This window comes from Emydura macquarii, unplaced genomic scaffold (assembly GCF_026122565.2).
Source record: "Emydura macquarii macquarii isolate MOO-44397 ecotype Brisbane River unplaced genomic scaffold, CSIRO-AGI_Emac_v2 contig_1253, whole genome shotgun sequence".
Classification (NCBI taxonomy): domain Eukaryota; kingdom Metazoa; phylum Chordata; order Testudines; family Chelidae; genus Emydura; species Emydura macquarii.
Genome location: NW_027131390.1, coordinates 60,621,412 through 60,634,468, shown reverse-complemented (window position 1 = coordinate 60,634,468; position 13,057 = coordinate 60,621,412). Strand labels below are relative to the sequence as shown.

Here is a 13,057-nt window from a genome sequence, read left to right as displayed (position 1 = left end):
AACTACATCGCTTATGGGTGTGAAAAATCCACACCCCTGAGTGACATAGTTATACCGACGTAACCCTCAGTATAGACAGTACTATCTCAACAGGAGAGCATCTTCCATCAACATAGCTACTGCCTCTCTCAGAGGTGGATTAAGTACACAAACAGGAGAAGCTCTCCTGTTGGCATAATAGCGTCTTCACTAACGCACTACAGCGGCATAGCTGCAGTGGTGCAGCTGCAACTGTATCACTGCATGAGAAGACAAACCCAAAATTAAAACTAAAATAACTAGGGGTATGGAAAAGCTTTCATATGAGGAGCGATCAATAAAACTGGGACTTTTCATCTTGGAAAAGAGACGACTAAGGGGGAATACAGTAGAGGTCTATAAAATCATAACTGGTGTGGAAAAGTAAATAAGGAAGTGTTATTTCCTCATCATAACACACAAAGTAGGCGTCACCAAATGAAATGAATAGGCAGCAGGTTTGAAATGAACAAAAGGACAACCTGTGGAACTCCTTGCCAGAGGATGTTATGAAGGCCAAGATTATAATGGGGTTCAAAAAAGAACTAGATAAATTCAGGGAACATAGGTCCATCAGTGCCTATTAGCCAGATGGGCAGGGATTGCTGTTTGCCAGAGGCTGGGAATGGCTAACTGGATGGATCACCTGATGATCACCTGATCTCTTCATGCTCTTTGAAGCATCAGACATTGGCCATTGTCAGAAGACATGATACTGCGCTAGATGGAGCATGTCTAACCCAGTATGGCCATTCTTAAGGTTTTATGTTAAATTAGAAACTTTAATCCCAGTTGGATTAAATCACTTAACCATTTGTTTCCATCCTCTTCCTCTCAACCTTCAGTTAATTTCCATCTATAGAAGGCTTTATGTGATCTATGAACGTTGATTGAAGTGAGATTTCCTATACTCATCTTGAATCCTTATCAGTGAAGTTAGTCCCCAAATAAGTGATTAATTAAATATACCAATCAGAACACTTCAGGATTTTTCAGTTTCCAGGGTTGTTCTTAAGAATGTGATCTCTCCAGATTTTCATAAATTTGAAGAACGTTCTTTTTCTTGTTCTCTAATAATTTTTGAAATAGTGCTTTCTGCTGAAAAAGAACTGAATGCAAATCTGTGCTGACACTGATCATTTATTTGAATTTGCATTATTAAGAAAACTAAACCAAATTTAACTTTTAAAAATCAGAATTATAAAATTGGGATATGCCGCAACACCTCCTCTGAGTACCACTCACAAATGTGGTTAATCCCCAGAATCCCCTCTCTGGGTCTGATTTTGCTTTTATTAAAGCCAGTGGCAAAATACTTCTTACATAAGTGAGCAGAATGATTATATTTTACATTGCCATTTCAGAAAGTATGATGTAAATACTGGGCACCATATTTCACTCTTCAGCCACCGATTGTGTAATTCTAATCTCTGCCACAACGCACATAAGAAATCAGCCAAGTAACGATGGCTTCAGGCAGATGAGGATACTCAGAATTACTTTCCCTATTTTTAATATGTTGAAATATTGTGTGTGTGTGTGTGTGTGTGTGTGTGTGTGTGTGTGTGTGTTAATATATAGAATACACACACATGCGCGCACACACAGTATTTATATAATGTTCAGACTCATTTCTGTACATGATCCATGCTTATGACATTTCCAACAGGGTGTAGCTTCTCATGCAGGCAAGCCTTAAATAGTCTATTTTTCACTGCTCAAGACTATGGTTGCTTAGTGGCACGAGGTGTGTTATAGTGAGTTTTTAAAGACGTACTGGATTTGAAACTCATCTGTATCATAATTAAAAACTGAGTCACTGATGGACTTATAAATGCAAGAGTTAATTGTTAACTTCACATCTTGGATTAAATCAGCCTAGCAACACAGGTAGGACTAACAATTTAAGTGTTTGTCTTTAAAGCACTGCATTGATATAGGGAGTCCTCTACATGCAAATATTTTCTTTTCATAAATAAAGATTATTCTCTCTGTGATAACTGTTCTAATGTTCCTCATAGTTTGATCTGGAGAAAATTGCAGAGTCCTCTGAGAATTGAGGACACTTACTGGCACAACGGTGGTTAAAGTTGATCATTTTTATCCAAAATTACCCATCTTCTTGGCTACGCATCTGGTTGTCCCTTACACAGTACAATCTTTGAATGTTATTATTTGCAGCCTGCTTTTCTGTCACCAAGCTGCAGTATGAAGAAAAAATTCTGGAACAGAAGTAAATTAATGCAACAACAAAAAAAAAGATTAACTATCTGCCTTTACATTGTTAGTGACCAGTTATGCAGTGTTCTGTTGCCAGGGGATAGTTACAGAGCAGAACTTGAAAATAATGATCAAAATAGAGGGAGCATTTTGTTTTCATCTGGCTGGCAAACTCTGATTAAAACGTCAGTGAGAGATACTCACTTTCAGTTTTAGATCACCATGAGTAATCCCAAATATTGTAAGACATCAGACATGAAGTCTTCTATTCTCGTGTAGTGCATCAGTGTCACCTTTCGCCCCAGAATTCATGAATATTAGGTTTGAAGGAAATAGCTGTTGAAATAGAACTTAGGTCAGATCCGCTGCACTGGAAATTTCGTCTGTTCTGCATCTTTGGACTCAGGTGATCTCTACTAAAACTAGCTTAAAAATAAACCAACAAAAGGAGGTGCAAACCCCACCGTTCTACACCTGTATTAATGTTGGAGATAATCATAGTGAAGCAAATACTTAGTAGTGACATCACAATAGGATACAGGGTTAATGTAGCATATCTCAAGCTAGTAATGTATAAATCAGTGTGGATTTGTGTAATCTTTGCTTTCTTCTGAAAATCTGTTTGCCATCACTCTCTCTTCCTTCCCTGGTGCTACATTTTCCAACTTAGCATGCTGTAGCTCCCTCCTGGCACTAATGCCGGTTTATCTTCCTCATGCACATGCAAAATAGAATCTGTCTAGATAGAAGCAACGCTAATAGGATCTGAGGGACTGGTCAAGAATGAACCTGCATTTTTATAAAAGATCAGCACCCCACTCCCTGAAATTCTCTCCTTTTGTGCATGCAGATCTGACTGATTTCACAACTGCACCCTAGCTGGGAGGGCTGGATTGGGATCCTTTCAAAGCTCTGTCAATACCCCTCATCAGCTACCATGAGTCATGTGCATATGAAACCAAATTTTAGTCAAGGAAGTGATTTTTTTTTGTATATATGTATTGCAGGTTATGTAGTTGTACGCTGTTGCTCCTTCTCCCCTCAGAAAAGCCTCCAGTATGTTTATCATGGTGATAGGCAGTTTAGTAGCTCCTTAGATAGGTTAGATAATATAACTGAACACAAATGCATCTATTTAGTCTCTTAAGGGATTATGACAATTAAAAACCTTCATTATTCTGTCTCAATTTTAGGTGATTTTGCTGTGCTGCTTAAAGCAGGTATGACCGTAAACCAAGCCATTGTGTACAACCTCCTGTCTGCTATGATGGCTTATGTAGGGATGCTGATAGGCACAGCTGTTGGACAGTATGCCAATAACATCACTTTATGGATCTTTGCTATCACTGCGGGCATGTTCCTTTATGTTGCATTGGTAGATATGGTAAGATTGTTATCATTTTGTGTTACCTTATTCTGCATGTATAAAATCTGACAGTGTAACTTATTTTTTGTATTGCACAAAATAAAGCAAACCACCTGCAGGCAAATGTCTAGGCAGCCATTCCATACTGTGCTATCTCTTGAAAAGTGCAGTATAGTTAATTATGAGGGAAGAACTCCAGGGTTTGGCAGTGTCCCACTTGTTTGGATTCTCATCTGACCAAATCCCTTTGCGGTCATGGTTGAAAGTTAAGATATAAAAACTTTTTTAATGCCACTTGCTGCTGTCCCACTGACAAATCATCCTTCTAGCCTATCTTTTGATTTTGCTGCTGTGTGAGGATGTGTTTGGAGACTCTAAAACAGTCCATGATTGAGTCTGAGTGGAGAGCAATCATAAAACTGCACACGTTTGGTCCCAAACAGATCAATTTGGACGTTTAGCAAGGGCTGTTGGTAAAAATGCTGCTTTGATGGCTATCAGATTAGTTCCAGACAGCTGTCAAATTTAACAAATGTTGCTTCTTTGAGTGGTGATGTGTGTGTCACTCTTGGTGTGCGTGCATCCCATGTGCTGGATATAGGACTCTTTTGGCCTGTGCCTGCCCCCGAAGTGCCCTCACACCCCTCCTCTCAAGAGCATAAAAAGATGGAGCAAGGACAACCATCCCTCGGATCCTTACTACTGCACATGGCTGAGAAAAGGAAATGCTATTAGTTTCCTTTTCTTTATAGCATCAAGATAGTTTGGTAAACTTCTGTCTAGAGCTAACTGTAGACTAGTTTTAGTGTAGTGTTACGATGGTTCTATAGTTTTGGTTAAGTTCCTTTTTTAATCTATTTTTTTTTGGTCTTTGTTACCTGGTATCCAGTTTTCAGTCTTTATGGTTGAACAAACACCCCTCAATGCCTCCCGCCGTTTTAAGTATTGTCCCTTATGCAAGATGGATATATATATATATATATATATATATATATATATATATTTATTTTTAATGCTGGCACTCAAAATTTTCATTTTGTTTAGGTGAGGGCACATCACCAGCAAATGTTCCCTTTGTTGTTCATTTTCAAAACAAACTCAGTGTAAGAGATGCTCACATAAACTGTTTCTCTTGGATGTATCTGAGACCTGCGTCTGATCCAGGTAAACAAGACCCACTCGGATCTGAGAAGTGTTCTTCTAAGAGTGGCATGGCCACTACCAGTTCCTGGGCACCTGCCTCTTCATCTCATTCCACAGACGTGTCTGAGGGGTGAAGCCTCATCATTGTTCTTCCAAAGAGCATAAGAATAGGTCACTGTCTGAAGGACCTTCTAAGAAAAAAGGGCAGTGATTGCCTCACCTAGCCTTATCTAAGGATAGCACAAGGGCTGCATTTGAAGATGCTGTCCCATGGCACTCTAAAAGAATCTGGTACCTCATATATCAGTACTGACATAAGAACAACCCATCATGGTTGCTTGTACCGATGTTGCGATACTATTTTTAAGGAGTTCAGCACGAACAGTGCCTTCTGTATTAGTACCAGCTTCGTTAGTATCATTGTCATTGACACCGTCTACTCCAGCCCTGAAGATTTCTAATTTATTGTCATCGGTACTGACTGTATCGACACGGAGCTTCATGATACTGAGGAATTTGGCGGTGTCCGAATTTCCTGAGTCTCCTTTACTGTCTTCAGCAGTTAGAATTCCTGCCAAGCTCTGGCAGACTGTTGGCACAGATTGTATGTACAGCACCGATAAGGTTGGTCCCTAAAGAAATCTTAGGGGCTTCTATTAAGTCTGCTTTACTTCTGCAGGAGGACTGTTCATTCTCTTCATCAGTCTCAGATCAGACTTGGGAGGGTCTCTTCTCTGATAGGGAGTTCAGCAATGCATGTACAATCAAACAGGATTGGTGTTTCACCTGGTGTGTATGCATTCACACACATTTCATGCACAATTTGCCTGTGAGCACATTCTTGGCCCTGTTAGACTCCTAGGGACATCCTCACTTTAGAAGACCCACCTCCTCTATCCACTCCAGGGTAAGATCACCTCCTTTAATGAGCCTGAGAGTTCAGCTCTGTCAGTAACCTCAGGTGTTTCCTGCTCCACCACTGCAACTTCAGACCTCTGAGAAACATCACCACCCTTCTAAACTGGGTTCAGCAGCTGCCACTTTTTCATCTTACCCTGATGAGGCTGTAGTGCTGTCTACCTCATCACATCTAGATTGCAAGACATGTCAGAATCTACTTGGAAGAAAGGCCAAAACATTAGAGATTCTGGTAGATGTCACACAGGTTGACATTTTGTGCACCAGCTGCAGTGTAAACATACTCTAAAAGGGTCTTGAACCTGCTGTTTGTTCCCACAGGTTGGGGGAGGGTTTTTGTTTGTTTGGTTGTTTGTTTGTTTGGGGGGGGGGATATGTGACAGAACTGTGAATATATGGAAGATAATGTGTTCCCTTCCAATAATTCCACTCCCATTTAAGCTCACACTTTTTATTTGTGCTCATGAATGAGGAATGTAGTTATCGCTTATGGCCACACAGTTCTTCATTTCTCCTGTGTTTTAAACAAAGTGCGAGAATATAGTTTGGAGAATGAGTAGCCTTAAAAATGGCAATGGATGTGAAATACCAGTGTTGTCTCTTTGTAGAAGGTGATTACGAAACTTGAATTATGGATGCTTCTTCCAGCTAGTGCAGATGTGGAAGTGAGAATTGGAATCAGCAATTCCCACACAATTCTCTGATTAGGTTTCTCTGTTACTTGGTGAACAGAACTCCCTCATAATATAAATTCATTTCTTCAAGAAATCTTGTCTGCTTGCATGAATTGGAAATTTGCAATCTTTCCTAGTGTGAGCCTGTGACGATCTTCGTTATTCTTAATGACGTAGGATACCATGTAATAACACTAGAGTGACTTATTGATACAGTAGAACCTCAGAGTTACGAACACCTTGGGAATGGAAGCTGTTCGTAACTGAACAAAATGTTATGGTTGTTCTTTCAAAAGTTTACAACATTTACTGAACATTTACTTAATACAGCTTTGAAACACTACTATGCAGAATAAAAATGCTGCTTTCCCTTTATTTTGTTAGTAGTTTACATTTAACACAGTACTGTACTGTATTTGCCTTTTTGTTTTCTCTGCGACTGCCTGATTCTGTACATCTGGTTCCAAATGAGATGTGTGGTTGACTGGTCAGTTCGTAACTCTGAGGTTCTACTGTAGCTGTTTCCTCAGCTGTCTAGCCTACTGTGGGACTAATTAATGAACCTATTGGTCCAAAAGGTGTTTTTTTTTTTAAAGAAAATTAAGGTCTCAATACTTTTTAAAGTCACCAGATACCCTTTGCAGTCTACTGCTGCTAGCAGACAGTTGCATATGGCCACAAACTTGACAACTTGTCACATTTTTTCCTGCTACTTGTGGTGTATTCTGGTGTTAAGAATAACCAACACACAGAAAAGTAATGCCTACCATAATAAGTAAACCACAGAGCAATCAATCTTGCTGATCCGGAATTCCTATTTGTAAATTCTTTAAGTATTCTAACTGAAAGATAATTCCTTTATTGTATGTTTCTCCTGCATTATGTATAGAAGTTTTTTCTTGAGGTGAGTTCCTTGGATGAAGGAAGGAATTACATTTATTTTTCCTCATGCTCTTCTTGTGTAGAGATTTGAAATTGCATTTTAAAAACAATTATTTCTGTTGTTTATACACATGGTGGTCGTGCTAGAAAGTATCTCACCATTTAATTTCAGAGCTTCCTATGTTAAGTTCATGTTTCTTTTAGACCGAGTTGATCAGTACTGTTTGGCCTAATCTTTAACTAAAATCAAGAAGATCCACATTTTTGTAATTGCTTATGTGGAATTTCTCTTGAATTGAGACAATTACATGTTTCCTCTTATTTTTATGCTTTAGGGATATTGGTAAATACATGTAATATAGAATACTCATTAGTCCTACATAGCTGTTAAACTTGAGTAACAGAGCTTTGGATGCACTAATAAAATAGATTTTGGGATTTTCTGAGAACTCATGTCAGAATTAGCTCAATCAGTATAAAATCCTCAATATCAAAAATTATTTATGGCCGTTTAATTACTGGGACAATACTCAAAGCATGTTTACACTTCTGTGATGATAGAGATGTTTACTTTTGTGTGTGTGTATGTTTTCATGAATAGAATTATTTAACTTTTAACTCCAAGGAACAAAGCTCAAAGGAAGCGGGCATGGTTCTTATCCTACGGGCATGTCTACACGAACCCTTACCGTGCAACAAGCTGGGGTGTTTCAAACTGCAGTACATTAATGCACAGTAGGGAATATTTAGTGCACATCAGCAGGTCCATATGGACAGTTAGTGTGCTGTATGATGCACTTATGTCCTAGCTTGCAACACAGTAAGAGTTTTTGTAGACATGCACTGAGGAGCTTACGTTTGAAATAAGCAAGCAACATAGTGGCCCAAAAACTGCATTTGAATGCTCAAAGGAGGATGCTGTTGCCTACTAGTTTCCTTTTGAAAAGTATGTAATGGGTTAGTGACAATGGTTTTATAAGATGAAGATCAGGTGGTGTTTTATTGACTATCTCTAGGCTGCTACTCCAGTTGATAATTTTTCTAACGGAATCTTGGTATCAGTATTACCTATAAGTACCTTGTTGTGAATTAGACAGTTTACAAATATTGCGATGGAAATGAAATAACTATTTTTAAATGTTTCCTTTTTCAGCTCCCAGAAATGCTTCATGGAGATGGTGATAATGAAGAACATGGATATTGTCCAGTGGGGCAATTCATTCTCCAGAATTTAGGCTTGCTCCTTGGATTTGCTATCATGCTGGTGATTGCACTGTATGAAGATAAAATTGTGTTTGACATCCAGTTTTGACCATTTCCAGAAATTGCAGTGGTTACGATAATGTTACTGTATGGCTTTGAGTGTGCACTGTTGTACTGTATGCACATTGCTCAGAGAAAAGGCAGTGGTTTGCACTACTTACTTACACAAGACCAGTCAATTTGTTTCTGCGTAGATTAACTTTTGCTGCTTGTTAACTAAAATAAGACATGGTGCACATAATGGACCTTCCAAATTCAAGTGACAGAACTTAAGCAGGAAATGTTAAATATGAAAACACCAAGTTGTGTGTGCTGCACATGAAGCATTGTGCAACTGTTTACAAATCAGCATGCAGCGAAAGACCTAGTCTCTTCTGGAAATGTCTTTTCACATTACAGCTGAACAGAATCCACAAAACATTAAAGGTTAAATCTCTCCATCTGCAGTGGGCCTCCACAAGGTCTTTGTGCCATGTAATTCCCGCGAAAGGCTTATATGGCATATATATTTCATGCTGGCCCTCTGCACATGATGGATGCTACCCTGAGACCTTTAAATGCTACACTTAACACCTGACTGGAAAATACTGTGCTTTTTTGAACTTCACAAATCTGTTTATAACATGTTGCATTTCATTGTTCTAAAGTTTGTGTTTAAAGAGGCAGACTGTTGCAATAGGCACCGGTCTGTGTGATCCACTGCAAAGAGCTATATTCCAGTGAGGATCAGTTTTCCTGTCTAAGATGTAGTTGATGTTAGCTCTTTGATATTAGTAGGAAAGTGAAGTAGAGTTAGTGTTAACTTGGGGAAATCCCTGATGTCAGAGGGTTAATGGACCATTCCTGATTCTTTGCTTCAGAAGCTAAAGATGTTAAGCATTGGGTGCCACTTACAACCTAAACTACTGATAAATTGTGGCTGTGAGTTTGTGCAAACGCTCCTCTAACAAGGGATCCATAATGGAATTTCTCAGTTTTAACCGTTCAGTTTATTTTGGGATTCAAAATTTTTCTCCTCTTAAATCTTCTGAAATCCAGTATACTGAACACAGGTACAAAGATTATTTTAAAAAATGCCCTGTATTGGTGGGTCATTTACAACGCTGTAATACCAGGTCTGAATGTATTACTTCAGTGCCGTGACATCAGAGTTTATAAGCACCAGCCATTGCAGGCAGTATACAGGGTGCTAGAAGATTCCCACTTCCAGCATAAAGGAGTTAATGTATTTTCAAATTTTTCTGTCTTAGGTATCTAGGGGCTGTAAAAGCAGCTGTCATTAAATTACCGGTACGCGTGAGTTGGGGGGATAGGCTGAACCATCAAAATCCTTAACCTGCTAGAATCAGCTTCTCTTTGCTTACTGCTAAGATGCTTGTGTTTCCAGATGTGAATTCATTTCTTTTGTACCCTGCTGTCCTATTACATTTGTGAATTTGTGCGATGTGCAAGCTCTGTTAATTCTGCAGTCTCGCTTGATAATCTAGGACCAGTCCTAAGCATAGTAGTCATCTTCTTTTAACTTCCTGTTCTAGTTTTCATTTTTATGTACGTCAGGCAAGGTGTATTTTGACAGTACACGGCAAGGTTTGTTTGTCTGCTTAGCACCAGTGTAACTGCTAAAATTGCTCTGGTTTAACAGCTTAATGAGCCAGTCAGTGTCATCATCCTGGTTTAAATTAATCCCTGTTCTTGTTTCTCTTTACTTTTGTCCCTTCCGTTTAGCAGTGTCATCCTTACTTTTCCTTGCCACCCCGTCTCCAGAACAGTCTGCACATTTAAGTTGGCTCATGCTGGTATTTGTTCCTAATGCAGTATCAAGAAACTTGTGTATACAGTATTAAGTGTCCATTCAATAAAAGGTGTGGCTTCTGCTAATGAAGAAGTCAAAAGCAAGGGTCCAGTCCTGCAGTCCTTGGTGCACAGAAAGCACTGAAATCAGTTGGAATTTTGCACATCAAAAGACTACACGATCAGACCCTCATTAGCACACATCATCTCATTTCATGTTTGAGTGGATTTTTGTAATCAATATGTTAGATAAAATTTTCAAAAGCAACTAAATGACTTGAGTGTAAGGTATATCTACACTGCAGCAGCACAGCTGTCGGGTAGATATTTACTACAGCAGTGGAAGGGATCTTCTGTCAGTTTAGCAGTGTCTATTCTGGCACTTGGTGTAAATATTTCACAATCTTGAGCAGCACAGCTAGGTCGGCATACATTTTAGGTGTAGACCAGGCCTTAGACCCATTTTCAGAAGTGAATTGGGCACTTAGATCCAGATTTTCAGAAGTATTGAGGCCCCTATCTCCCATTGATTTCAATAGGACTTAGGCATCTAAATACCTGTTAGTATCTGGGCCTTAGTCTCATTGAAATTCATGGCACTTTTGCTTTTTGGTCTGCATCTAAAACTTAGGTCTACCTAGCTACGTTGGTCAGGGGTGTGAAATAGGAGACGTAGTTAGACCAACCTAAATACCACTATAGACACTGTTAGGTTGACAGAATTCTGCTAGTGACATAACCACTGCCTCTGAATGAGATGGATTTACTACAGTGATGGCAAATCCCCTTCCATCGCTGTAGTAAGTGTCTGCACTACATGCTACTGAGGTGTAGCTGCACTAGTGCAGCTATGTCGCTGTAGCATTTCTAGTGTAGATAGACCCTAAAGTGTCTCTTGAAAATTAGACTTTAGAGCCAAAGTTACATAGGTGCTTTTGAAAACTTTATTCATTGATTCTTCTGTAGTTTAGTGCTGTGAAATAGAAGTGAGCTTTTAACTCACGGAATTGAGATTTTTGTCAAAAAAAAAATCACCCTTTATTTTTTAATAATTTTCAAATGAAGATTCATTTATTTCAGGTAGTATATTTACTTTCCTATTAGGTGGAATGTGCTACAGTTTAATACACTGCCTAGCTACAGGAGGGGCGGGAGGCAAGAAATTAACTTTTCACAAGATCTTTTTCCTACATGGAAAACCATGGACATATTAAAGTGTTAGGTACTGCATTTTCCACTAAGAATGGAATTTGTTTCCTTATTTGCTATTATTTATGGTGCATTGTAAAGAGCAATGTAACAGCTGTGGGTTATAGGTTTTCACCAGTGTTTAATTTCAAACCAATTCAATGTAATTTTATGTCACGTTACAGAGAATCTGAATTCCAGAATAATTCTACTTAGCTTCAACATTCCATTCTGCTTGAATACAGCCTCATTCAACATGTAGTCGATGGAGGGCATAAATGTTACATGTATATTACAATGCTGTCACTGTGTGACATCCCATATGAATTTTGATGTAGACACATTGCACTCAATCAACAGTGATTATGCTTAGAAAATACTGTAGTCGCTAGATGCAGTGTGAATTTTTTCCATTATTGTTTGTAGTTTAAAAATGTGATTATGGTCCTACAAGATACTTGCTGAGCTATACAAATGTTTTTTGTTATAACTAAATCATTAAAAAATTTTTTACAAAGCTGGGAATGATCAAATGCTGTTTTGTTCATTGTCAGCAGTGTTGTGTTCATTTTATGTATGTTCCTTATAAGGAGCGTCAGAAAATAAAATTATTCAAAGAACAAATATTGGCTGGTTTTTATAAAGTTTTATTATACAGCTTTATTTTATGTTTTAGTATATTTTAAAAAAATCTCATGAAAGGCAGAAAGATAATGGATTTGCTTAAATAGTTTGATTGCTCTAGACAGTAGTATTTAAAAATTGAAATGAATTTTACACAAGTGCTTCATCTCAAAAATAAGCATCTACATGTCCGTGCTAATCTCAGGAATTAAGCTGGCATAATAATGCCACACCACGTCCAATCCAGTGTTGTTCTGGTTTATCTGAAGGAAGAATCATTGCAATCACAAAGTTGGTAGAATGCCCCGTCGTGGAGAGGGTTCCTCTTCTCTCACTGGTCTTGTACACTGGAGCAACGTAACTTGGTCGTTGTGGTATGTCTGATTTCTTACAAGGCTTTAACCACATCTATGATAAAGTATAGAATAAATCCTTTAGCTTTGTGGGTAAAGATTGTAACACTTTAAATTTGCTCACAATTCACTAAATACTTCCTAAATTTATTGTAGTTCACCATAATTTGTGCATAATCCTGAAAAGGGCCGAGCCCTTCTTCCCCTCCCTGCAAAAAATCCTCCTAGTGACACTGATGGTCCTAATCATAGAAGATTAGAGTTGGAAGGGACCTCAAGAGATCATCTAGTCCAACCCCCTGCTCAAAGCAGGACTAACCTCAGCTATATCATCCCAGCCAGGGCTTTGTCAAGTCTCAGTTTAAAAACCTCTAAAGATGGAGATTAATGCTCAGTGCCTCTCTGATGCATATGAACTGTCTGATCTGCTGCTCAAAATATTTTCAGTTCAGGCAGAAAAACATACAAGTTTCTACTTCACATTGGTTGCCACACAGCTATATGGAGACAGTGACTACAGTAGCTCTGTTGACAAAGCTTTTTATTTAGAAAAAAATGCATCTTATTTTGTACTCCTTTTAAAACTTTAGCATGGCAAGCTGAGCTTTTGACAACAG

At 38.5% G+C, this 13,057-nt stretch overlaps 2 protein-coding genes across 4 annotated transcripts in view; one reads left to right on the top strand and one right to left on the bottom strand.

The window, feature by feature from the left end:
- SLC39A10 (solute carrier family 39 member 10) overlaps positions 1–12,087 on the top strand; it is a 71,949-nt gene extending 59,862 nt beyond the window's left edge. For 2 of the 3 annotated variants that reach the window (XM_067548987.1, XM_067548986.1), the window contains exons 9-10: positions 3,432–3,622; positions 8,375–12,087. In XM_067548987.1, the coding sequence (XP_067405088.1) occupies positions 3,432–3,622; positions 8,375–8,533 (350 nt within the window). In that variant the 3' untranslated portion in view covers positions 8,534–12,087. The remainder of the gene's footprint in view (positions 1–3,431; positions 3,623–8,374) is intronic. The other variant, XM_067548988.1, reaches the window with a different exon arrangement.
- Positions 12,049–13,057, bottom strand: part of DNAH7 (dynein axonemal heavy chain 7) — a 261,259-nt gene continuing 260,250 nt past the window's right edge. The window contains exon 64 of the mRNA XM_067548990.1: positions 12,049–12,495. Coding sequence (XP_067405091.1) covers positions 12,289–12,495 — 207 coding nt within the window. The 3' untranslated portion in view covers positions 12,049–12,288. The remainder of the gene's footprint in view (positions 12,496–13,057) is intronic.